This window comes from Acanthopagrus latus, chromosome 17 (assembly GCF_904848185.1).
Source record: "Acanthopagrus latus isolate v.2019 chromosome 17, fAcaLat1.1, whole genome shotgun sequence".
Classification (NCBI taxonomy): Eukaryota; Metazoa; Chordata; class Actinopteri; order Spariformes; family Sparidae; genus Acanthopagrus; species Acanthopagrus latus.
Window position 1 is genome coordinate 20,022,074 of NC_051055.1, and position 25,081 is coordinate 20,047,154.

Sequence of the window (25,081 nt, forward strand, 5' to 3'; positions counted from 1 at the left end):
ATTTATAAAATTGTTGGTTTCCATTTCTTCTCCAAAACTACATAGTGCCCCTAAAAGATGGCAAACAGAAGCCTGTAGTACTTGGCAAAATTATCTCACAGATTGCAGATGAAGACATTACACCAGTGGTATAATTTAATTAGAGTGTATCCAAACAACTGCTGTGATAATATAATATAAATCAATCACACATTTTCCTGTAATTTGTCTATTTTTTAATATTTTGTCTACAACACAGAGGGTTCTTGCATGATATTAGGTCATACTGTGACTGTTTCAAGGCAGCAAAAACTATTATGAATTTTACATAAATACATAATCAAGAGAAAACAGACCGGTGATCATCATTATCGTCTTTCCGGCCGATATAAATCGTTTAAACTGATATTATGGATCTGAACAATGAAGCTAAGTACAGGTAAGTCTGGTGTTTCAAGCGTTCCCATGACCCGGTATCCCAGCATTCCTTGCGCGGTGACGAGGAAGGACATCTTTTCGGAGACCACCGAGGACACATCAAGAAGCGTCCCAAGGTTAGCAGTCAATAACTTACCGAATTGTGTGTTATTTATACAAAGTTTAACTTTAAATTGCTTAAGCTGTTTATTGTGTTGATCTACAAACACTTATTGGAACTACTAGACGTTTTTAAACATGTTAGCTAACGATCGGACACAGATATGTTAGCAACGAGCTAGCATTAGCTAACCGACTCAACTATGCTAATGTGTTTTCAAAGTTATCAGGTCGAGTCACAGTTTTAATATTTGTTTATGTCAAGAGTTGGATACTTAGGTGGCTTAGATGTATTCTTAGGTCTGATAGCAAACACGCGATGAGTAGCGATAAAGGTGTAAACAAAGCTAGCTTAAATGTAACTGTGATCGCAACACTATTTTTAGCGAAGCCAGCTAACATTGAGTGCTGTGTTGGGGTTGTCATTGAGCCATATTTTGCAACCGTGTTGCAAATTGAGTGTGATTCAGAATGTTTCCTCTTTTGTTGTTGTTCAGACGTTTGACAGAAGCTCTTAAAGATGGCTGAGACTATCGAAGAGAAGATTAAGGGCTACAGGACTGCTCCCTTTGACGCCCGGTTCCCCAACACCAACCAGACCCGCAACTGTTTCCAGAACTACCTGGGTGAGGACATGATCAATTTGTTGTGTTTTAAAGAAAGCGTTCAGACACAGGACACGCACTACACATGAAACATATTTGAATTCGCCATTATGTGTACAGCTTTTTACGTCTGAAACATCTTGTTAGTTTGCCAAAGTGGGTGAAATGGGGTTGAAACACTTGCAAACAGATTTAGACATCATCCATAAGATGTGCTTGCACTAGTTTATCAATGTTTCAGCTAGTTAATGGATGCGTACATTCGTATTAGGATTATTTACAAGAAATGGTGTCTAAAATATGACCTCCATGTGACATTTATGGTATTGTAAAAACAACAAACTTGTCGTAGTGGTGTAAGCATGGCTGTCTGCCTCACATTGAAGCACAAGCATTTAATGTGCAAAGTTGGAAAAACAAAAACAAAATTTCACGTTCCTTCGCTGTATCTGTCCAGACTGGACATTGTCACTGTGGCACTGGCTGTCATCAGATCTCTGTGGCTGATGTTTATGGTATTTTAGCGTAAACATTGTGTCAGATGAGGAACATTAAACCCTTGTGTTACTTCTTTTGCTTCAGACTTCCACAGGTGCAACAAGGCTCTGTCAGCCAGAGACCAGGACACGGCTCCCTGTGTTTGGTACCAGAGGGTTTACAAGAGCCTCTGCCCCATGAGCTGGGTAAGATATTCTGGTCTGTTCTGATAGTTAGCCAGTATGTTCAGCTGTCATAGTGTGGAATGCTTATTGTTTGGCTGCGTCTTGCTCCTCTGTTGTTTTGCTTCTCTGTGGTCTGTTGCATGAAGAATGGCTTCATGTTGCGCTGTAATTGACATTTTTTTTCCCACAGATATCTCCAGGTAGGCACTTTGAGTCTGAGGGTCTTTGAGATATCCACTTATTGCACGTGATAAAGGGCTATTGCATTAATAAAATGTGCATACGTTTTATGCATTTGTGTTCCAGTTTCATCTTATATTTATTACAGCCTTTTATTAGAGTTCAGATTTTGAAAGGTTTAAGCTGATGTCACATCAAATGCAACAGCTGTGAGACTATTTTGACAAACATACTGTTCCCGAGATCATAAAAGAACTTCTGGATACATTGTGTTCTAGTGATTGACATGAAACTGCTGTGGATGTAAAACAACTGCTCTGCTGATAATTAAGCATTAACTTGGTGTCAGATGGGTCTAATAATTACTTTCATATCTCCCAACAGGTTGCCAAATGGGATGAGCAGATAGAGAATGGAACCTTCCCAGGGAAGATCTGAACTCGTCAAGCCGTTATTGATCAGGACCGTCCACTCCAGGACATTCTGTTACATGCCCCTTTGCCTCTGTAGAGTGCCTAAGAACATCTTCAAACAGCTTTCACATGGTCATCATCATTGATGTTACTTTACTTAACCTAAACACGCACAACTTTTTACCCTGCATGTCAAGGTCTGAAGTTTGTTTTCTCTCTCTGTTGTACACCACTCTTGAGCAGTGATTGATCAATAAATACATTTTGGATTTAATTAAAACGGTGTTGGTAATTTCACAGTTTATTTAATTTTCTTTCTCCTAGTCAGACAGTCTTTTCCTTAAAGGTCCAGTGTGTAAGATTTGGGGAAAATTGTGTGGATCAATTGAATAAAATATCCATAATTATGTTTTTATTAGTGTGTAATCACCTGCAACTAAGAATGTTTGCCTTAGAATGAGATTTTTCATATATACAGAAGTGGCAGGTCCTCTTCATCGCGTCATGTTGCATCGTCATGTTTCTACAATAGCCAAGAACAGACAAACCAAACGCTTGTTGATTGCTGTTCTGATTTTCTTCTTTTTAACCTCTGTTAGGGAGGATGAGACGAGGGGGGTTCAGTTGGTCACAATCTGAAATGGCACCGTTGGATGCCACTTAAACCCACACACTGGAACTTTTAAATCTCATTAGATTACACACAAATACACCTGATTGATATGTGAAAATGTCCAGGGGCAGATGTAATGTAAATGACTTTTTCTCAGTTACAGCCAATCAAATCTATATTGATGGTTTTGTGAGGGAAATTCGGTGAGTATGGTGTCTGCAGGTCTGTATCAACTCCTTAAACTACCAGTGGTGGTCTGGGCTATTCTGGAGTGGAACTGGTTCTCTATTTGTGTTTTGTTCAAACAAGATTTACAGTTCAACTTTCAGAAAAGCATGACGTCTTTTTGAATCACCCAACATAGCTTTCAGCGATCCTGACGGTTATATTTACAGCAGAAATTACAGTATACAGCATATATACACAGTGATCTGCTGAAATATTCATTCAGTCCTCTCTGAAGCGGCCTTCAGGCCTGTGGACTCTGAAAACACAACGTAACAATACCACAGCTTGTCCAGAAGGGGGCAGTGGTGAAAAAACCAGATGCTCGTGTTGGTGTAATGTTTAAGTTTCACCACATAGTGGCACCATTAAACTATAACTATGATCAAGCTTGTTGATGCTGGGTAACAGTAGTATTTTAAGGGCCTGTGTTAGTAATATTTTGGATTAATTTAATGCTCTGAGTCAGTGTTGCACACTGATAAACCAAAGGAATTAATGGGTTGGGAAGGTCATGTTGACACAGAGTTAGTGCTGCACCTTTTTGTTTTTTTTTTCTTTTACTGACCTCATTCAAGTGTGGACACCAAAGCTTTAAGAGTATTTAATCAGACGTGGATATATGGAATGTATGTACTTTATGTCTTTTGTTGTCTCAGAAAAGAATTATAAGACTGTGAAGCACATGTAGGCTGAAAATTAACCAGTTTCACAGATAAACATCAGAAAGTGAGAGTAATTTAGCCAGAACGTTATTAAGAGTCAGATATGAGAGGCTTCTCAAAACAGCAACAATGTTGGCTTTGCTGAGTGAACTACAAAAAAATTCTCTCCATTCATGAAGATGACAGTCAGCCACATTGTCACAATTCCCCCATTGCTGTCTCATACACTCAAATTTGTATGATTCAGACTCCTTTACTTTGATCTTAAGACTTGTTTCATGTCGACGTTCTTCACTTTGTCGCATTAAGCCTGAGGATCCTGATTTAATGAATTGCATCATATCACAGTTACAATTCTGGCAATTCCATCCTCAGAGCACAGTTGTAATCTTCCTTGTTATTATCACCAGTCCACCACATCCTCCGCTGCAAACCGTTCGCCTCAGCTATGCCGCAATAGGTCCTGACACGCCAGAAAGGGTGTGTTCAGACCAAATAAACTCCTCATCAGACTTTGCTTGTTAGTCAGGCTGATAAGACCATTGTAGCTGCGGTGGTGGCATTTTTTTTTAAAACAGGTACAAAAAAAACAAACAAAAACCAGAATGTCGAGTGAGTGAAATATTGCAAGAAACCCAACGTTATTTTTGTAAGACTGTGACCGCCAGACAACTGAGCGTCATTGTTAGAGTGAGTTTATCTGCCAGGGTTTAACGTGTGTCAACAAGAGTCGACAGCAAACTCTACTCACTGGGCGGCAGTGTTGCATCGATTCTAAAATGAGTTAAAAACCCCTCAGCAATCCATGTGACAAGTTCTTGACAATATTCATGTAACCCCTTTGACCCTGAACCAGCAGATTATCATTATAGATATATGTATATTGATGTTTATAGTGTTCAAACCCACAAAAGACGCAAAACAGACCAAATATTCCTGAACTAAACCGGACTAAACAGAAATGTGCAGAGCTCATGAACACTTAATGTCTCTCTAAACATGACTTGTCTGTGTTTGATATAATAAACCCGTTGAACTGATGTTTATCTTCTTTCCTTCAATAATATTCAGACAGCAGATGTATTATTTAAACTGGTTTTAGCCGCTAAAGAAGGAAAATGAATTAAAACTTTTTATGGTAGTAACCGTGGTTCCATTTGGAATTTGTTGTGTGTTGTGTGTTCCGGTCCATAAAAGTGTTGGTGAGCCGAGATCATCACTGAATCACAATGACACAGTTTGGCTCTAAATGTTGTGGGAACCTGTTTTTCTTTTGGCCCTCCGCAGTCTGCTTAGTAGTTAGATTGAACAGGTGTGATTTTATAGCTCATAGTGTGTTCAGTTGAGTCGAGTCGCCTGTCCCATCTTGTTATGGATTTTATTGTACGCTTAACACTGACAAATGAACCTGTTTCTGTCCAAATCTCCACAGACTTTGAGGCTCAGCTCACAGTTGCTCTCATCAATAACTGGTGATTTCACATAATCTTATTTAATTGTTTCTCAGAGGTGTCTTTCTGTCTCCATCCGTCTGGTTGAACCACTGTACAACATTTTTTCCCCAAAACATTTCCTTTTTTGTTTTTTTTGCAAAGCCTCCATATAAGATAACATCTATCAGCACAGCCTTCTACAACCTAAAAGCATATAAGATAAAGAGAAGTCCATGTCACTGCCTGGTCTTGTTTTGTAGCATCTACCATAAAGTCTTGGTTCTTTTTTCAGTGCCCGGAGGACTTTTAATTCTCCCGTCACACATTCAAACGTATCTGGTGATGGCCGTGACACGCGTAACAACCTTATTCTCAGAGACTGGAAGACACAGACTCCACCTTGCGCAAGAAAATGGATGCATGAATTTATTTCTGCTACGCACATGGAGAAACTGTGATGTAGTAATCTGAAATGTCAACATCAATGGGAAGACGCCTTGTTGCAACATTTGGACTCAACCTGATCTGAAAATGTGGGAAAAAAGCCCAATAATTCTGTCCTTAACTTTACAAGGTACAAGGTAAATGTATTGTCATTTTTTTTAAACAAGGTTTTGAAAAACTAAATCATGGTTGAGCCCTCGAGTCCTGCTTTATCTGTTTTAGAAGACTAAGTGTTGAGAATGAGTTCAGGACTGTCACAGCCTGAGGGATGAAGCCGCTCTGTGGTCTGGTGTTACGGCAGCGGATACTTCTGTATCTTCTGTCAGATGGCAGCGGGGTGAGCAGACTGTGGCTGGTGGTGTCTTTTAGTATCCTTGCGGCTCTCTGCAGACACTTAACTGATGTCGCTGATGCTCTGTAGTTGGGCACCAGCGATGTTCTGGCCGGTGTTGGGTCCGGTCAGGATGCTGTCCATCGCTCCTCTGTGAAAGCTGACCAGAATCTTGCTCCTGGGATTTGGCCTTCTTAAGAGGCAGAGGCTTTTTCTGTGCTTTTGTTACCAGGGTGGAGTTTGTCAGTGCTGGATTATGATATATATGGGTGTCAATTTTTGTATGTTGTGTCATGTCATCTGTTGATAATTAACTGATTCATTATTTTGTAATTGTCTCAGCTGGTATGTCATCACCTGGGCTATGGCTTTTATATACCGTACATTAAATGGGACCACATGGTTGTTTGTAGTTTAGAGCCCTGATGAGGATCTACATGTTGAAACAGGTCGGCTTTTATTTTTTTTAAATGATTGCCCTTTTAATGATGTAGCCACCATAATAACGGCTTTTAAACATGTCCTACGTTGCTTTTGATGCTAGTTTGAAACTTGAACCAGCCTCTCAATGTTTTTGGTTGTTTCCTGACAACATGTTTCTTCTTGCTGTTTTGCTTTAAAACATTATAAAGCATGTTACAACACGTCTGAAGCGTTTTCGCACTGCCATGGTGATAATAATAATAATAAGCAAAACAAATGAAGGAACACACTTCACTTATGCATCAGTCGGCAGCAGACACATGCTTTGGATGCTACAGGATGTGGTTTGAAATGGTCTGCGTGTGTGTTAGCTCGTGTGTGATGGAGGACGAGGGAGGGAGAGCCTCTAACTTTCTTCATTTTCTCCTTCCTGCCTCTCTCTCTCTCTCTCTCTCTCTCTCTCTCTCTCTCTCTCTCTCTCTCTCTCTCTCTCTCTCTCTCTCTCCTCCTGTGTGTCTGTGTTTGCTCTCTGCAGATATCTTATAATTTGATCTCCTCACTCAGACCAGGTCACTAGAGGCGATGCAGTGGTTTTGGTTTCCTTGGCAACGTCTCTCAGGATCCAGATGAGATGCTGGGACAGAGATGTAGTTTGAGAGGACCGATGAAATGTTGCAAGCGCTGGACATTGGCACGTCCCTCAGTTTGTCAGTTCCTTTTCTTCTCTTTAGTTGGATATTTTAAGGCTGTATGAATTCATTTGTAATTCCACAGAAAGGGAAGGAGCCTCCCACATTCAACAGAATCTGTCGTTTTTCATGTCACTGTAACAAGAGATTTCCGGTCACTTTTTTCCAAAGCCTCTGGCAAATAACTGCAGACTTGTAATGTGAGATAACCTGTCCAAAAGAAGCATGGTATATCTGAGGTGAAAGTACATGAATCCTTATAGCATATTCTGTACACTTACCTATGTTTTCATGATATCCTCTAAGGTTACAGTCAGTGTAAGTGTACAGTCATGGTTACCGCTGAGAACGACTCCAAGAAACACTTGATTCAGTTTTCCTGTTTGCATCACACTGTTTTCTAAATTCTGCCGCAATATGTGACATTCTGCAACGAGCCACAGAGAAGGGTCATATGTAGGTGTCACCCGGGTGATGAACTATTACTGTGAAAATTCCCTGTCATGAGGTCAGATGCTGCTTTAAAGCTTACTTCTAAATCTAGTCATATTGTGGAGTGCAGGTGAATAATCAATCCATGTTTAGTTCTGATGTCAGAAGCGATCCAGTTCCCAGCTCAAGAATACATGTGAGCAGTGGAAAGTCACTGCCTCGAGCATCAGCTGTAACTGATTGTGACCTTTGAACAACTTATTACGAACACCTATGGTGACTCAAGTATTTCTGTATATCTTTTAGCAGGTCTGTAATACTGATCAGGGTGTCAGTGGCCACTGAGGGTTCATGACCTCAGGAGCTGCAGGTGTCAAACTGGAGCTTACTCCTGCTTTTATTTGCTGCTTTAACTGCTTGTTTGTTTCATTTCATGATGGGAACATTTAACTAAATTAATGTAACTTCTGAAAGCTTTTATTTTTGGCATATGGTCAAATTAAAAAAAAAAAAGTATTATTATTATTATTATTATTATTATTATTATTATTATTATTATTATTATTATTATTATTATTATTATCATCACACTATATTGCAAATCAACTTGTACAGGAAATATATTTATTTTCATCTTTTGTTATTTTAAATATTTATTTTATTGGAATTTGGTGTGTACATCAGTCTCCAGACCCATTTTTGCTCTCTTAAAATACCAGTTTTTTTAAAGGCACTTTGAATTACATTATGATTTGTTTAAAAAGGTGCAACATAAATAAAGTTTGAGTGATTGTTTTTCAAATCAGTTTGAGTCTCAGGGCTTGCAAACATTCAATGCTGAACAAGCTGTGTAATACAATCATCAAACTGAACTGAGCCCAGCTGCTACCAGAGTGGATTTAAATTTCCCTAGAAAACTTGTCAAATTCCAGACTGGGGATTTAGGTGGGTTGTGAAGATTAGACATAGCTGATGAAGAATTAGGAGGTCTCCCCCGTTTGTTTGCCACCCACTGAGCCGGTCTCATGATTTCTGCATGACCAGGCTTTGTATCTGGACTCCGCGCACATTGCCTTTTGTTCCGGCGCACCCGGTGGGCAGCCGACGGGCCAGCAGCAGCACAGAGGCTCCTTTCACCGGCAGCGTTTGTTCTCCAGCTCCGCTCCGTACTGTACGCTCGGCCGAGCACGTCCCCTTTCTCCAGCTGAGCGGAAAAACTGCTTCTGCGCCGCTGCCACCGGCATTACGACCGACGAGTAGCACCCGAAGTGCGTCGGCGCCTGATCGGAAGTTTCGCGTGCGCATTTTACGCAGAAGTATGAGTAAGAATGATGCAGAGGAGGTGAAACGTGCTGGTTATCGTGTCCCGCTTTACATAAAAACACACAGATAGGAGGCAGGACTGAACATTTGTTGCAGCAAACACGTCTGGACAAAACAAGACAAGACAAGACAAGAAGTTTTGGGGTTTATTTTATTGTATTTTTTTGGATACACAAAGGCTGCCACGGGTCACAAATAACGGTAAACATTTATTTTTATCCATCATGATGATTAATTGTGTTGTTTGTCACTGCCAAAAAAAAAATGTTGCTCATGATTTAATTCCAGTTTCTGAAATCCTCGTCTGTATGAGTAATAGAAGCGCAGTATGTCATGTGGGTAAAAAACACCTTTTTAACAGCAGAATCCACTTGATCGCACAGAGCTCCATCCGAACAGCGCGGGTCACCTCAGCCTCTGCAGCCCACTGAGAGGGGGCTTCATCTATTTCGTATTGACAAAACTAAGCAAGGCGACAGTAATTTAGCATGAAAAGAAAGGAGTTACATCACTTTTCATAATTAGAGAGAGTGCCCAAGAGGAGGGTGAACACGGAAGCAGAGGGAGGGGTTACTGTCATCTTGGGCACAGACTCCTGTTGCGCTCTCTGAGTTCAGAGAAGCGCTTTAACCGCTGCAGAGAGCTCTGAGTCCATCAGGTGTGTAGTTTGTAGTCCTCTTAGTGGCAGGAGAGATAGATAGAACCTACAAACTTCAGATTCTTTCAGAGTTTTTTTTTTTCTCTAATGAATGTCTGCTGTGATGATGATCACACTCTGCTCTTGTGTTTGCTTATTTTCAGGTTTTCTTTGCTCCCCAGCTGACTATTTGCACAGAGGTGTGTGTTCGCAAGGAATAACAGGCAGCTGAAACCAAGAGACGAAGAGTCACCTTCCTTCTTAATATCTTCGATCAAGCAGAGGGAAACATGGAGCGGATGGGGGAAGAAAAGGTAAATATACAGGACTGCACTGTGCAGGCTGATTCCAGCTGTGTGCTGTAATTCCCACCGGTTCCTCAGGAAGACTCTCAGCCCGCTTCATTGTCATTGTTTGTTTTATTCTGAGCCCGTCTAAGAGGCAACACCTCTAATGAATGAGTGTCTTGGTATTTACGAGTCACGGGCTGGCAATTCTGTATTTTTCCTTTCTGGCAATGGCAGGACGCGGGGACTGGAGGCAAGCCTTTTCAGGACGTGACTAAGAGAGAGAGAGAGTTGGTGGGGCTGGTGTGTGACAAGTCTGAACCTGAGTGTGATCTAGTCTCTCGGTTGTATGTGTATGCTGCGTTGAGATGTGGGTTGAGGAAATAATGGCAGGAATAAGGGAGAGCAAGTGTGATCTTTACATTTGAATACACCAACTCTTTGACATTGCGAAACATATCTAAAGTGACCGAAAGATGTGCCTGCTCATACCTGGCGCTGTCACAAACCGTCCCTGCGGTTTGTCTTTTGAAACCGGTTGCATGCAGTTACTTCACTGCCACTGCTGTTACTTAAGGTTTTACACATGATGTGACCGCCAAGCCACAGTGGATGGAAGCATGTGCTCCAAATTTGTATCTTTGGTCAAATCTTTTTCCATCAAAATGTTCTGCAGTGAAGAGAAGAAGGTTAGCTGCAAAGGTGGAGTTTAATGATGAAGAAAACACACTGAAGGGTCGATGCAATACAGTTGCACGGCATGATGGGAGAAGAGAGGTGTTGAATAAGAGAGAGAGACACAGAGAAGGATTGCAAGATGGCATGAATGTGGAAGTTGAGTGTTGAAGGCAGGGCCGCAGCCATGTCTACTCTGAGGAGGCACAACACCTCCTGGGGGGGGACTGAATGATTCATTTGTTAGCTAGCTTACCTTACGTTCTGGGAGGGATTAAGCATAAAACGTCGAGACAGTAATCATCAAAATTATCCGTCATACAGCCTGCATAACACTCATGTTACATTCTGTTTTAAAAACGTCGTGTAGGAAATTCAACAGAGAGACTTTGCAGTGTTTGCATCGACTGCTGTTGGCACAAAATCTGAGAAAGTTGACGTTAAAACACTCAGGGAACCGATCCCCTCAGATTACAAAGTGAGGCAGACCTAGGTTGTACGAGCTAAAACCTTTTACAGCTTAATATGATAAGTCTACTTTACTTTGGAATTTCGAGGTAATCGGTTTCCACGATTACTTCAGAAGTTAAGTCACTTAGTCAGATTTTTAAAGTGTTGCTACAGCAGCCGGGCAGTGGTTTGTGCCGGGGTACGGCAACACAATTCATTTGCAGAACTGCAGGACACCTCAACACAAGAAGCGGAAGTAAAACAGTAGGCAGTAGTTGGCCACTTTGAGGTAACTGGTTCTGAGTATTCAGAGGAACGATGAACTGGTGAAATATAATAACTTAACTCATTTTACAGCAGTCTGATGCAAGTCTAACAAAACTGTTTATCGCAGATGTTAATTTGCATCGCCGGTCCTTTGAAAGGCTTTTAATGACCTTTAAACTTCGAGAACACATGGACCAAACACAAGCCGAATAAACGTGCAGAATCAAGTTCACCGTCAACCTTGGAAAACGACAGTCTAGAGAATAATCTCACCATGAGATACATTAAGTAGCTGGTCTGGATGTTTCAGTCCAGTCACGCGATCTTGATGAGCAGACAGAGACTCATGGTTTTATGTCCATATGTCCAAAACTCAACCTGTTTGAGTTGTTAGTGTTTGTGTGACTGTCTACATGTCCAGGCAGGTGATCAGTTAAGTTGTTGCATCATGTTAAGCAGAATGCAATCGCGACCAGTACATGTATTCTTCAACAAAGTACTTCAGATTGTAGAATACGGCTGCAGATATCGAATACAGACTGTATACAAGTCTGTGTTACTACATAATGCTGCTTACTCAATCGGCCACTCCCTATTTAGAGTTGTTTTAAAGAGGGCGATATGATCTTGTCTGAATGTTACCCAACAGCAGCATGTGGCTGCAGAAGCAGTTGTTACATATGTACATGTGCAGCTACATGCCCACATACATTTTTTTCCCCATCGAATCTCCTTTTGCCAAGTTCAGCTGCACCCCACACACACTGCATGTGTCTAATCCCCCCATCAGGTTATCTGAGGTCATATCTTGTGGCAAAAGTCAAACATTGCACGCATGTTTCTACAAATAAATTTTTCTATGAAGTATTACATCATTCCTTTTTTTTTCATTCCCTTTTTCGCTCTACACCCTTCTCACGCGTTTGTTCTTTGACTAGTACTTAATATTTTCCACGTCACTATCACTTTATCGCATACGCAGCACTTCCTGTGCAGTTGTTTGCCTGTCTGTCACACAGTCGTCACACTGAGCCGTGGTCACGATGTTCCCCTGAGAAACACACTGTAGTTATTTCTGCTTATCACTGTCTCAGGGTGGCAAGAGTTTTATGGTAACTTAATGAGCTCCTGACAGGATCAGACGAAAAGTACGCAAGATTTTATTTTAAGGAGATAAAGAACTCACGGGTAATCAGGAGAAGGACGCAGCTGATCAGATAAAAGAACAGTTTGTTTCAGGAGCCTCTTTGAACCCTTTGGTTTTTTTCTTCATATTAGGGCAGGCTGTGAACATGCTGTTTCATGGCGTTTGAGGAATTTGTTAGTTTATCTGTGCCGATATGATATCATTGATATCTCACCACAGCGAAACACGGCTCTCTGTGTCTGCCTCTGTAGCTCAAAGTTCTTGTTTTTTGACTAACCGTGATATTACGAACTGTGCAAAACAACACACTAATTAGCGTCATGAATGTTAGTCGAGTTAGTGTTGAAACAGGCGCACATTTTGTAAATAGACGGATTAAACTGGCTGATTAAAATGGATTTTCTTTAATTATTGAGCCTATTTGGACGTAAGCCCCAGACTGTTAGACGCTGGTTATAAATAATAAGCTCTGCAAAAGTTCTTAGACTGTCAAATGTTTTACAGAAAATGTAGCAGTTCAGTGGTAGTCTTTGGGTTAGCTCTGTGAAACTTTGATCGGGGGATTTCCATTCAGGCTTGAAGCTTAATGTAAACCAATGACTCCTCTCAGTTCTGCTTGGTTGAACACTTTTACATATTGCTAATTTCACCCCCCCGGCAGGGAGCACTGCCACCTAAGCGATTACTGTCAGGTGTATTAGCTTGTTATTATGAGCTAAACCCACTTTAATTCTGGACCCAGCAGGGAAAAAAACATTCACAATAGGATTCGTTTTTTTTTTTTCTGAGAAAAATGCCTCAGAGCTGGAGATCATGGAGCCGGTGCAGTGTTGTAACACCTTGCTCTCACTGCAGCGCTGCAAGCTGTTAATGCAGAGAGCTGAGAACAGGGAGGGAGGGCAGATGTAGAGACGCTCATTGTGTTTAGTGACCAGCGTCACCGTGAACAACAGGCGCTTTGTGGAGCCAGGAACCGGCCATGTCCGCCACACAAACTGAGGCAGCAATTGTACATGAACTCCATCTGCTCATTGTTTTTATATGTCATATCCACTTGTCTGTTTTTCTCTCAACAGCCCAAGAAGAGGGTGACTGTTTACCTGCTCTACTGTGTGGCGACAGCAGTCTTTGGCTCGCTGCAGTTTGGCTACAACACCGGGGTCATCAATGCACCAGGGGAGGTGTGTGTTTGTAACATGTTGAGCACACACACACAGCTGCCTTCGCTTAGCTAAAGCTTTAAGGGCGGGGACATAATTCCTGCATTATTAATAGATGTGATACCACATATTCTATAATTTTCTGATTTCTGAAATATATTGAAGAAACTTTTTTTTTTTTTTTTTTTTAATCTCTTTTCTGTTGTTGTTCTGCTGTCCAGTCTTATTTGAGAGATCAGCATTGTGCTATAAAAGCCATAGTGCCCCCATGTGGATGCTTGAAAAACTCACAAATCCACTTGAAGCATAAACTCTGTCACATCAGTTGCTCATGATTTTTTTTATGATAAAGACAAAGACTTTCATTAAAGTTGCCACGTCTAATCCTTTCACCCTCTTTTGTGGTTTGACAGAAATTGCGAAGCTTTTTCCGGAATGTGTCGAGCGAGAGGAACGGGGAGCCTCTCAGCGATGGAGCCACCACCATGGTGTTGAGTGTTGCTGTGGCCATCTTCAGCGTGGGAGGCATGATCGGTTCTTTCTGTGTCGGATTCATGGTCAACAAATTTGGAAGGTGAGAACATCAGGGGAACAACTACGGTTCAATGCAAGATTACATGTTTTACTCTCAGCTTTGAGTGAATATCACTAATATCACCAAGTCAGTTAGTTGCTTTTCTCTTTGCCCTCACTGACTTCGACCTTCTTTCTTCCTTGTCATTCATCACCAGGCGTAAGTCCATGCTGATAATTAACATCCTGGCTCTCCTCGGAGGGGGTTCTATGGGACTGTCAGCTGTGGCTCGATCTTATGAGATGGTTGTTATCGGCCGGTTTATCATCGGCGTGTTCTGTGGCCTGTGCACTGGGCTGACGCCCATGTACGTGGGGGAGATCTCGCCCACGGCTGTCCGAGGAGCCTTTGGCACCCTGCACCAGCTGGGTGTAGTTATTGGCATCCTGGTGGCTCAGGTGAGATGCTGTGATACGCTGAAATGTTACTGTGATTCTAATATTGAAGCTTTTTATATTAGATCGGATGCAGATGTTGTTTATATTTGCAGGATAACACTGACTTAAGACTTCAGATTTGCTTCTAGAAATTCCTGTCCTTCAAACACTTCTGCTATATTCACCTCACCAAGCTTTTTAGATATCCTGCCTTTATTAAAGTGGCGTCTGAGGCTGTTTAATATAAAGTCTATTCATCATTCATGTGACCTGTAGATCACCATAACTACCAAGTATAGAAAACAACATTATCGTCACGTTTTCTGACACATTTCCTCTCAGTGGATTGATAAATTTACAAGAAAAATATACATGACCCTTAATATAAATGAAAGCACAGTACATTAAAATCTCTTTTCCCAGTCTGAAAAAAACATTTTTCTGATAAATCTAACACAACATCAAGGCACATAATCAAAATACTTTGGATGAGGAAACAGCCTCAGACAAGATAGCTGAAAATGTCTGGTGAGGTGAATGAACCAGGCTGTAAATGAGTCCACCTCATCCGCTGCCGTCTGTGTTTTCAGATCTTCGGTCTGGAGTCTCTGCTCGGCTCAGACACTCTGTGGCCTGTGCTGCTGGCTCTGACCATCCTGCCAGCCATCGTGCAGAGTATCATGCTGCCCTTCTGTCCCGAAAGCCCCCGTTACCTGCTCATCAGCCTCAACCAGGAGGAGGAGGCAAGAAAAGGTCAGTTTTGAGCCAGTTTACAATATGCTAACAAGATGGCAGCATTAGGATTTAATGAGACTGAATCTAGAATCACTGGTGAATTTTTAACGATGTGCGAATTGAAGCCCATCCTGCAGATGAGGTGGCCCTGTGATTTATAAAACATTTACCATGTAACATGTTCGAAGACCCTTCCAGCCTTTCTTTAGAATACATTTGCATAAATCATGTACTTACTTCCTCTCTATTTATCCGCCTTTTCCTCTCTGTAGCCCTGGTGCGTCTGCGCGGCACTGAAGATGTGGAAGAAGACATTCAGGAAATGAAGGAGGAAGGGATGAAGATGGCCATGGAAAAGAAAGTGACCATCCCCGAACTCTTCCGCTCCCCCAACTACCGTCAGCCAATCATTATCGCTATCGTCCTCCAGCTCTCTCAGCAGCTGTCCGGCATCAACGCCGTGAGTAAACCTCATATCCTATAATAGAGTGCAATGGATATTATTATTATAAGTGTCAGTCTGATGTGAGAGGGCGGTATTCAAACCTGTCATCTCACAAATGAATCTTTAAAGGAGCATTCACTAAAGTTATACAAATGTTTCTGACAAGCACTCGACAAGAGATGCTTCTTGGCTTCAGGCAATGTTAGATTGAGTGGAATAATCTAGGCCTCAAAGGGTTAATGGAAAGAGACACACACACAGTGGTATTTACTGGTATTTTGTTAATGAGGTCATGTAACCAGGCTGACTAAATGTGTTGACGGTTGCACCGTCTGACCTGCGGCCTGCGGCTAAAGGCTGCAACATCGATTGAACTCTGACAGACGCAATAACACTCATGACCTATATCAGTGACCAGTAGAGTTAGACAGACAATGCAACTGTGTGTGTAAGTTTCTGCTGTGTAATTAATCCAAAAAAGTTTATATATTTTTTTCATATTGCAGAGCATTTTAGCATCTTTCAGCTCCCTGTTTTGGTATTGTCCTGCAGTTTAAACCCCAAACTGTTTCAGTCCACTCCAGTTTTTAAAAGCTCCAAAAAGCCATTGTACACCACCTACCTAGCACCAAACAACAGACAGACAAACTAAGCAACAAGCATGTGAACATAGTGGAGTGTTTGTTGGGGTCTGGCAAAAAATGTGAGGTCCCAAAGGCAGACACGATGTAAGACAGGTAAAGACACAAAAGCGAGCTGAATCCAAAAATCTAAACGCAGGCAAGCAACAAGACTGACAAAAACAGGCTGGGGCAAATCCAAAAGACTAAAGAGAAACACAAAACTAAATGAGCTACAAACCAGGATGGAGCTCAGGGACACAGGCAGCAAAAAACCCCAAGGGCAGGAAACACGCAGAGCCAACTCAGAGTACCAGGAACAACACAGGACCTGAGAACAGAGAACACAGGAGACTGATGTGGAGAAACAGACAGACTGGGAAACACACAGGCTTAAATACACAGGCACTAATAAATAAATGAAACACAGGTGTACACAGGAAAAGGGCAAGAAAGAAACCACGGTAGGAAGTGGGATAACAAGACATGTGAGGATGAAGCCAACAAAATAAGAGGAGGCAAAGATCTAAACTAAATGAAAAGAAAACCCCCCAAACATTTAGCACCGAGAGAGCCAGATATTTCTGTCAGGAGTTGGTGGTGGAGCCCAAAACAGAGATAAACGGAGAGCAAGGTAACACTGAACCATTTATCATGCCATTGTTTATTTTAAAGTTGCGACTGACTTCGTAAATAGTAACTAAACACTGTGTAGTTGACCTGTAGACATTTTTTGGATGCCAGTTATTTCAAGTTGAGGTTCATACATTTTATAAGATTTTATTTAGATTTCTCAATATATACCTCAACATCGACAAAACAAAGACCCACAATCTTAAACAACAAAGTGGAAACATTTTCAACTCAACCTCAATATGTCCTGTCTGCTTGACATAAATTAAACATATTTTACATAAAAAACATACATGTTACATATAACTCAAACTTTCAAACCATTTCTCTCTATTGAGTACCCCCATCTTTTTTCTTTCACCAGCTGAAAAGAACAATACGATCCCTCAGGTTCTGTTTATAACCTTTTACATCCTCTTAATAAATGGTTTACAAAGCATTTCATTGTTTAGTGTTCATACATTTATTAAGGGTAGTTATTATCAAGTGTTACTGAGCTTTAATATTTGTCTTAAAATCACCAGGTGGACATGGACACAACTTGAAACAAATCACTCAGCTTTAAAGAGTGATAATATGTCGGTGTCAAATCAGCCAATTCATGCTAGACTAAATAACTTTATTCACTGGAGTGAGTAATATCTCTTGATCTGTCTCCTCGTTCAGGTCTTTTACTACTCGACCGACATATTTATCAAAGCTGGTGTCACTCAACCCATCTTCGCCACCATAGGAGCCGGAATCGTGAACACAGTGTTTACGGTCGTCTCTGTAAGTGTCTGACTACACATTGGTTGTCTCAATACAAGGCGTGTTTTGTCTTTATTGGATTATTAATCAATCTTTTTCTTGTTTTGACCCCAGCTCTTCCTGGTTGAACGGGCGGGACGAAGGACGTTGCACCTGATTGGACTGGCTGGAATGGCTGTCTGCGCCCTGCTCATGACCATCTCCCTGTCTTTGGCGGTGAGTGATGGTTACATGGTGTCTTGTCCTATGTGACAGAAATATCGCATCCTTCTTGCTATCATGTTACATCGCCTCATACTCTCTGTTTTTCTTTTTCTGAGCAGACGACCAACCAGGCTCTTAGCTACCTGGCCATCGTGGCCGTGTTCGGCTTTGTTGCCAGTTTTGAGATGGGTCCAGGTCCCATCCCCTGGTTCATCGTGGCAGAGCTCTTCTCCCAGGGGCCCCGACCTGCCGCCATGGCCATCTCTGGTTTCTCCAACTGGACGGCCAACTTCTTGGTCGGGCTGGGCTTCCCTAAATTAGCGGTATGAACACATTTATTTCACTAAAACCCTCAGATGCAGAATCAGTATGAGTTTGACGTGAAGTTACAATCATCTTCCTCATCTTCTCTCAGGAACTGTGTGGTCCTTACGTCTTTATCATCTTCTTGATCCTCCTCATCTTTTTCTTCGTCTTCACCTTCCTGCGAGTGCCCGAGACCAAAGGAAGAACCTTTGATGACATCGCTCAGGGATTCAGTGCCAGTGCAGCGAAATCCCCACAGTCCCCGGGGCCTGAGGCGGTGGTCGTCGGCCTGCCAGAGAGCAAAGATGTCCCACCCATGTCCCCCACAGAAAAGGTTCCCATGGTGGATCTTCCAGAGAACCCATGAGCATCCTTCACAAGAGGAAGGAAAAGAGTACAAGACAGATGACAGTTCCCAACCACTAAGATATTGAAAGGAGCAGTGGGGGGGTGTTTAGAAAAAGCCAACTCAGTGTGTCAATGCAGAAATACGATTTTTAGTTTTTTAGTGTGCCTTTTTTAAATTAAATACAGTATTTTTTTTTTTTAACACACTCAGCAGTTACAAGTGCTAAAATAATCCCATGTAATCCTCCTTTCAACACAGGCCAAACTTAACTGAATTAACAGTACTATCTGTAGACAAAACCAGTGCCAGCTTCATGCCTACTGCCTTATAAGCGGATCAACATACGTTCAGTATTAGCCCGAGGTCCTCGGCTACCCCCAGTGTTAAAAGGTTACAGGATTTGCGGGTTTTATGTATTGAGGTCAAGCTTGAAAATCCGTTTTTGGAGCCCGGTAGTTTGACCCAAAAAAGGGCTGACTTGCTGCTCTGTCTGCCTGAATGAGGTGCCTCGCTGCTTGGGGGGAAGGAGCTGAGTAGATAGCTGACTGTGTAAAAAATTAATATATTTAAGCATTTAGAAGATGAGAAACAATTCTTCTCATCATAGCACAACGTACCCTATTAGCTGAGGATCTTGCGTGTTGTTTGTCCCTGAGGAGCAGAGAGAATATACAGGCAGAGAGGTTGTTTAATTTAATATGTTAGCCTAGTCTGCCTGACTCACTGATCCTTTATCTGACTGATGTGCAAGTTTGCATTGATAAATCCACAGCGTTTGTCTGTGATGCCGAAGTAGCAGCTTTAAGATGTTATAATTGCACCTTTTCATTCTGCCTTTGACTCGATAGAGAGCCGAAGTCACGGCCCTTCTGGTGGAGCTGATTTGACCTTATTTAGGAAAAGAAATGCACAGTAGTCGATAGAGACAAAATACATTTTTGAACCCGTTTAAATTTGTGCTGTGAATTACACATATGATGTTTGTCGATTTAAAAGGTAATTTTGAAGGCAAGAAAGTCTCAGTTTGCCGTAGAGATAATAAGATGCCAGCTGGTTTTGTGTGAAACCGCTCAATGGACTACATAGCCGTCATCTCGGCACAGAAAAAGTATTAGAAGGGTGTTTTTTCACAGTCTTATACTTTATTAGTTTTATGAGAAAGTGTGACTTTCTTGAGTTGAAAAGCTATCTTTCAAATTGACACAAATCATATGTGTGATTTATGGCACAATTCAAACAGGATCAAAAACAGACTTTTTTGCTCTTCCCATTCATTAGAGTACATGCTTTTCTGAAATGAGGTCCCATTACGGTCCACCAGAAGGGGCATGATTTCTCCTCTCTGTAATCTACAGAGTGGTGTCACCTTCATGATCAAAGTAACAGGCAGAATCATGTAGTCGGGGAAGAGTGAGCGGATCATAGACACACTGCCACGTTGAATCTCAGCATCTGGAAATACAACCTCAGATCAAGCCACCTCTTAAAAAAAAAAAGTTATACATGAGACATGACTCTGAGGTTACCCCCCGTTACAACATGAACGAATCACTGACTGATGATGACGAAGTAACAACAAGGACAGCTCTGTAAATTGTTACTGTCTGCTTCAAGTTTATTGTTTGTATGATGTAGTTTATCACTGCCAAGCCTTTTCAAAGGCCTTCTGCTCTACAGAACACAACCTAACCTCTTGTTTCGTATGATTTCATTGCACACCTAGTACGACGGAGAAAAAATGTTGTAGTGCAGTTGGACACAGACACTCAGGTGGCTTCTTGTGATACACCGTATCATCGACTTCTAACTGAAAATACATTTATCCATCACTGTACTTGAAAGTCTATTGACAACTGTATGTAGCAGTAACTTCTGAATCACAGGTCATGAAATAAAATGTCTTACAATCTCTAAACTAGGGTTACATCAAATCAAAAGTGTTCATCAGTGGTACACTGTTGTTTGGGAGATGTGTTGAAACACATTCACATCTACTGATAATTAAATGACAACAAGTATTGTGGTATGATACTGTATTCGCCACGTGTGTAGGGAAGCCCATCCCTGCCAGTACAAAAAAGATAAAACTTGAAGCCTTGATAAAAACAATATTCCCATGGTAAGTCATTTTTATTAGACAAGAATGAGATTTAAAAAAAAGGTAAAACTACCAAATAAAAATTAATTTATCATAATTACAACCTTTTATTTATTTCGTATTAATGACTTCTATTTAATATTTTTGACATTTTATTTTCATAATTATGACTTTTTCTCTTAAATCTCAAATTAATGACTTCTATCTAATATTATTGACTTTTTAAATCTAATAACTAATTGTATAATTTCATGATAAAGTACTTTATGTCTCATAATTTTGATTTACCGTGGGAATATTTTTTTTTGTCAGCCTTAGTTTTAACTGGCATTAATGGGCTTCCATGCACGTTTGATGGCGACATTGAATAATAACACTAACTGAATTGTATTTATTGCGATGGCTAACGCACAAAAAGTGTCTTATTGTATGTATCGTATTTGTTTCTAATTGTTTTAAATCATGTGTATATATTGTAGAATCTTCAGTTACCACATCATGATCAACTGTTACAGCACAGTGTATGTGCCTATAAATGTTCTGTCAGTGTTTGTGCAGCTGCTTTTTTCCTCTTGATGTGTGCGCGATCTCAAGGAAGCACTTTTCAATATTTGAACTTAGCAGCGTTTTTCTTTTGCACTTTGGCAGTCAGGCTTCTTTTTAACGATTGCTTGTATTCTGTGTGGCTCTCTGTTACATGTAAATATCCTGTGTTAGGGTGTGTATGGTTTCTGTTATTTTGGGTTTTTCGTCATCCTGTTTCATCTACTGTATGTTACATCCACTGATTTGTCTTGCACTGTTACTGTGATATATGCCACTATATTTCCTAAATGCATACAGAAGTGAGAAGAAAGTAAGCCGAGTGTCATATTATTTTCTATGTTAATATCCTCTTTTCTCCTGCTGTAATATGAGTGACACTTGCTTTGAAAAACTAAAAAGGAAAATAAAGAACTCCTTCTTTTAAGGGAATGTGTGACTTGAATTATGAGCATCAACAGTCAGATTTTACCGTTTGCACTGTAATGCGATGTGTCAAAGCAAGTCTCAAGCCATGAATGTTTAATGTAACTGCAGTCTGTGCTAAAGTGAAAGTTTGTGAGGCTTGTCTGGTATGTTGTCTGGTACCCACTTCTGCACTGTGGCAACTCCATTTCCATTTCTGCCCTGTGACAAAACCTCAGTTAGCTGTGCCGTTATTTGATGTAGAGCTAACCAGCACTCTGAAATACTGAAATAAAGCCATGAGTCCAAAACCAGAGTTCAGTTTTTCCCTGCGGTGGCGGTGCCTGCTGAACAGTTGGGATTAAAAAGACATATTCATGATTGTGTTGACATTTTTGGGAATGCTTGCGTGAGGAGTTATGAGGTCACATTTCCTCCTGGGTCACACAGCTTCAGAAGCCAAACCAGAACACATGTAGAGATGCAAGAGAATATTTAGCCTGAAGAGGATTTCCTCTGGAAATGTACTTTAAGCAAACATTCGACTTAGCTGTTGTTGTTCTTGCATTACAAATCCAAAGTGAATTGTTGTTGATGTTATATTATTAGAAAAGGAGACTAAAAACACACTAGGGGCTGCCAACAATGATTATTTAGGCTAACAATTATTTTCTCTATGGAATAATTCATAATTTAGTACGTAGCAGGAGTTTCAATCTGACATTATTAACGTTGTAACATGAAAAAAATTAATATTACATGTCATTTGCTGTGATTAATCTTAATCATAGTTCTATTTGGAGGTAGTCTGGCTCCAAGCTTTCCCATAATGCTTTGAGAGATGTAAACAGGAAGTTTTCCCCCGTCTTTTATATAGAACTTGTGCAACAGTATGACAGATGATACATCAGTTTTTGGCTCTTTAGACAACAGAGCTCATAATGTGAGCAAACCCTAAAGGGCGATGGAGTCTCTTCTAATAACTGAATGGAATCAAAAATGTGTTGTGTTTTTTGTTGTTGTTGTTTTCATGTTAATTTACCTAAGTGATTTGTAATGTAGCGATAGTTCCCTTATGAAAACCAACAATAAATGTTGTGCCACAATACATTTAAAACGAAGAAAGTTCTGATTTGTTATCGATTATGATTCCAAAAATAATGTCACTACTGGTGGGAATAAAGAAGAGACTGGGATGAATAAGACATCTTGCGCTCTAGTTAACTGTACCACACCCAAAAGTGTTGCTATAAAGACAGGAACTGAATAAGTGATTGTTGTTTCTATTTCTTCATCACAGGATGTGCACTTTATGAAGGAACTGATGTTTGTTTACAACCACTTTTGCGTTTAAAATCACTTTATCGGATGCTAGAACACACAACTTACTGTTCTTTTTCATGATGTTAAGTGTACATACTTATTAGTCTAAAATTGACATTTAATGCTGCCGTATCTCATTAATAACTACACTTTGCTAACATTGGGTTAGAGACATAATTTTCCTTTTGGGCCACACACTTTAGTTTACCCCAGGCAGTTACCAGTTAGCAGATATCAAAGACGCTACCATAGCAGCACAGTTCATAAAATAAGCCCAGCATAAAAGTCGGACCATGCCAGACTATTTATCTTTGAACATTACAGTTTAACATGAATTGTAGATGAATTAGATGCATACATTTTAAAATAAAATAATGAGAGAAATACATGGAACTGTAGGTTACCTGATTAGTAATGCGCAGTTTTCTACCCGGAAGTTATTGTAAACAAACAACAAAATGGCGCCATCAGAAGTAAAAGCCGAGCTAGCTAGTAGCAGTTTATTAGCCATGTACAAAGGATGTACGCTGCAAACAGCTGTTGAAGGGCGACTTTGATACTGACGACAGCACGACGATAGTCAGGTAAGTTCTGAAGTTACAAGAAGCCTTGTTTCTGTGTTTTAAAGCCGTATTTATGGACGTTTATTGGCGATATCAGTGTGCTCAGGTTTGATTCTGAGGAAAGTGGATTTAATGCAAATTGCTACAACTGGGAGCAGAGCAGGAGTTTTAAAGTAGCTAAAGGTAAACCTACCTTTTTTAGGAGCCCTGATGTAGAGCTGCAACAATAAACTGATTAAACAATAAGTTGTCAACTACTTTTTAAAGAAGAAAAGTCAAAACTCTCTGATTATAGCACATTAAATGTGAATATTTCTGATTTTAATCCTATTTAACAGGACACTGAATATATTTAGGTTGTAGATAAAACAAGATATTTAAGGTCATCTTGGGCTTTGAAATGCACTGAATTTTTTTTCTAACATTTTATTGACCAAATAACTAAAAAACTACTCCTCAGAGCACATGGTGAGCTCTTAATCTGTTTTGTTTGGTCCAACCAACAGTCAAAAACCAAAAGACATCCAGAGAAAACTTGCATAACCAAAATGCACATTTAAAAACCTAGAAACACAGATCTGGGAGTTGCTTTTTCCTAAAAGACTACTTATCAGATTATCAATAGTTGCATTATGCTTTTGATATTTGAGTAACTGATCAAACAGCTCATAGCTTCAACCTTAGAGAGCATCCAAAATGCAGAGATTTTATTCAAGTGGACACATGAAAATTGATTAAGAATTTTTAATATCCCTCCTTAATGACTAGAGGACAGCAATCCATTTCCCTGTCCACGTTACCCGCTGTACCTCTCAGTCCCTCAGAGTAAAGGGCCTTGGGTGCAGGGCCCCCGGCTGGCTAGGAATGGGGCCATCTAACTGTGTCAAGCCAATGGGCAACATCTCCCTGCAAGAGTCTCCTGAAGTCTTACTCATTGCAGTGAACTGGGGCATGAAAGCCCATCAACAAGCTGCAGTACTGCAGTCTGACCAGCGAGTGGCGTGCATGGGCCAGAGGCCAGAGGGCTGCTCAGCTCTGTGCGTTTGCATGTGTGAGTGCATGTCTAGATACTGTCTGGATGAGCAATCCTGTGAAGCGAGGAGTGTGTCTGAGTAGGGGGGCGGTGTTAGGAAGAGGGAGCACGAAGCCACATGAAGGATGGAGAGCGTCCAAAAATGTGTTGAAATTATACTCATTTTCCATAAAAGGTAGAACTGAGAGAGGGAAAAAGAAGTTGGGCACTCTCACATGCCACAGCTTGAAAAATGCAAGTTACCACAGTGTCCAGACATGTGAGGGATGCCACAGTTTGAGGCACCGTCTGCCAGGCGGCCTCGCACAAATGTGTGGACGAGAGCTGGAACTGTTAGACATGTCTAGACAGTTGTTTTAGAGACCAGACAAACTTGTTTATTCATTTTCCTACTTCCTTCTCCTTCTGTCACTCTCTCTTGTCAAGTCTCTTTGTTTCGCTCAATTAAAAAAAAACTCTCACTCTCCTCTTCTCACCCGTTCTCATCTCTCTCTCTCTCTCTCTCTCTCCCTCCCGCGTCTCTCTGACAACAGTGTTTTGTTTACT

The 25,081-nt window shown here is 40.8% G+C and overlaps 3 protein-coding genes and 1 long non-coding RNA gene across 5 annotated transcripts in view; 3 read left to right on the top strand and 1 right to left on the bottom strand.

Annotated features, from left to right (window-relative positions):
* The first annotated feature begins 378 nt into the window (after positions 1-378).
* LOC119006402 (cytochrome c oxidase subunit 6B1) lies at positions 379-2,656 on the top strand. Its single transcript, XM_037075102.1, has 4 exons — positions 379-533; positions 1,014-1,142; positions 1,704-1,804; positions 2,348-2,656. Exons 2-4 carry the CDS (start codon positions 1,037-1,039, stop codon positions 2,399-2,401), a joined length of 261 nt encoding a protein of 86 aa, XP_036930997.1. The 5' UTR covers positions 379-533; positions 1,014-1,036; the 3' UTR covers positions 2,402-2,656.
* A 6,300-nt stretch (positions 2,657-8,956) lies between these two features.
* On the top strand, positions 8,957-21,638 carry slc2a3b (solute carrier family 2 member 3b). 2 transcript variants are annotated; one of them, XM_037074974.1, is made up of 11 exons: positions 8,957-9,155; positions 9,756-9,905; positions 13,494-13,598; positions 13,991-14,151; positions 14,309-14,549; positions 15,119-15,281; positions 15,536-15,723; positions 17,628-17,732; positions 17,826-17,927; positions 18,035-18,238; positions 18,331-21,638. In XM_037074974.1, the coding sequence occupies exons 2-11, from the start codon at positions 9,882-9,884 to the stop codon at positions 18,586-18,588; spliced, it is 1,551 nt and encodes a 516-aa protein (XP_036930869.1). In that variant the 5' UTR covers positions 8,957-9,155; positions 9,756-9,881; the 3' UTR covers positions 18,589-21,638. The 2 variants fall into 2 exon arrangements, with proteins under 2 accessions (XP_036930869.1, XP_036930868.1); XM_037074973.1 differs by lacking the exon at positions 8,957-9,155 and adding an exon at positions 9,542-9,612 and having other exon boundaries at positions 18,331-18,588.
* Positions 15,111-23,400, bottom strand: LOC119006406. Its single transcript, XR_005070768.1, has 4 exons — positions 23,344-23,400; positions 16,570-16,659; positions 15,501-15,741; positions 15,111-15,253 (listed from the first exon to the last, which is right to left on the bottom strand). It is a non-coding gene; the product is annotated as an uncharacterized LOC119006406 (long non-coding RNA).
* ephb6 (eph receptor B6) overlaps positions 23,360-25,081 on the top strand; it is a 48,928-nt gene continuing 47,206 nt past the window's right edge. Inside the window, exon 1 of the mRNA XM_037074864.1 lies at positions 23,360-23,523. The gene's annotated coding sequence lies outside the window, so the exon portion shown is untranslated. The remainder of the gene's footprint in view (positions 23,524-25,081) is intronic.

Coding starts and splice junctions, on each gene's coding strand:
- slc2a3b (XM_037074974.1), top strand. CDS start 9,882: ATGGAGCGGATGGGGGAAGAAAAG. Junction 9,906..13,493: donor AGCGGATGGGGGAAGAAAAG/GTAAATATACAG, acceptor TTCTCTCAACAG/CCCAAGAAGAGGGTGACTGT. Junction 17,928..18,034: donor CCATCTCCCTGTCTTTGGCG/GTGAGTGATGGT, acceptor TTTTCTGAGCAG/ACGACCAACCAGGCTCTTAG.
- LOC119006402 (XM_037075102.1), top strand. CDS start 1,037: ATGGCTGAGACTATCGAAGAGAAGATTAAGGGCTACAGGACTGCTCCC. Junction 1,143..1,703: donor CTGTTTCCAGAACTACCTGG/GTGAGGACATGA, acceptor CTTTTGCTTCAG/ACTTCCACAGGTGCAACAAG. Junction 1,805..2,347: donor GCCTCTGCCCCATGAGCTGG/GTAAGATATTCT, acceptor ATCTCCCAACAG/GTTGCCAAATGGGATGAGCA.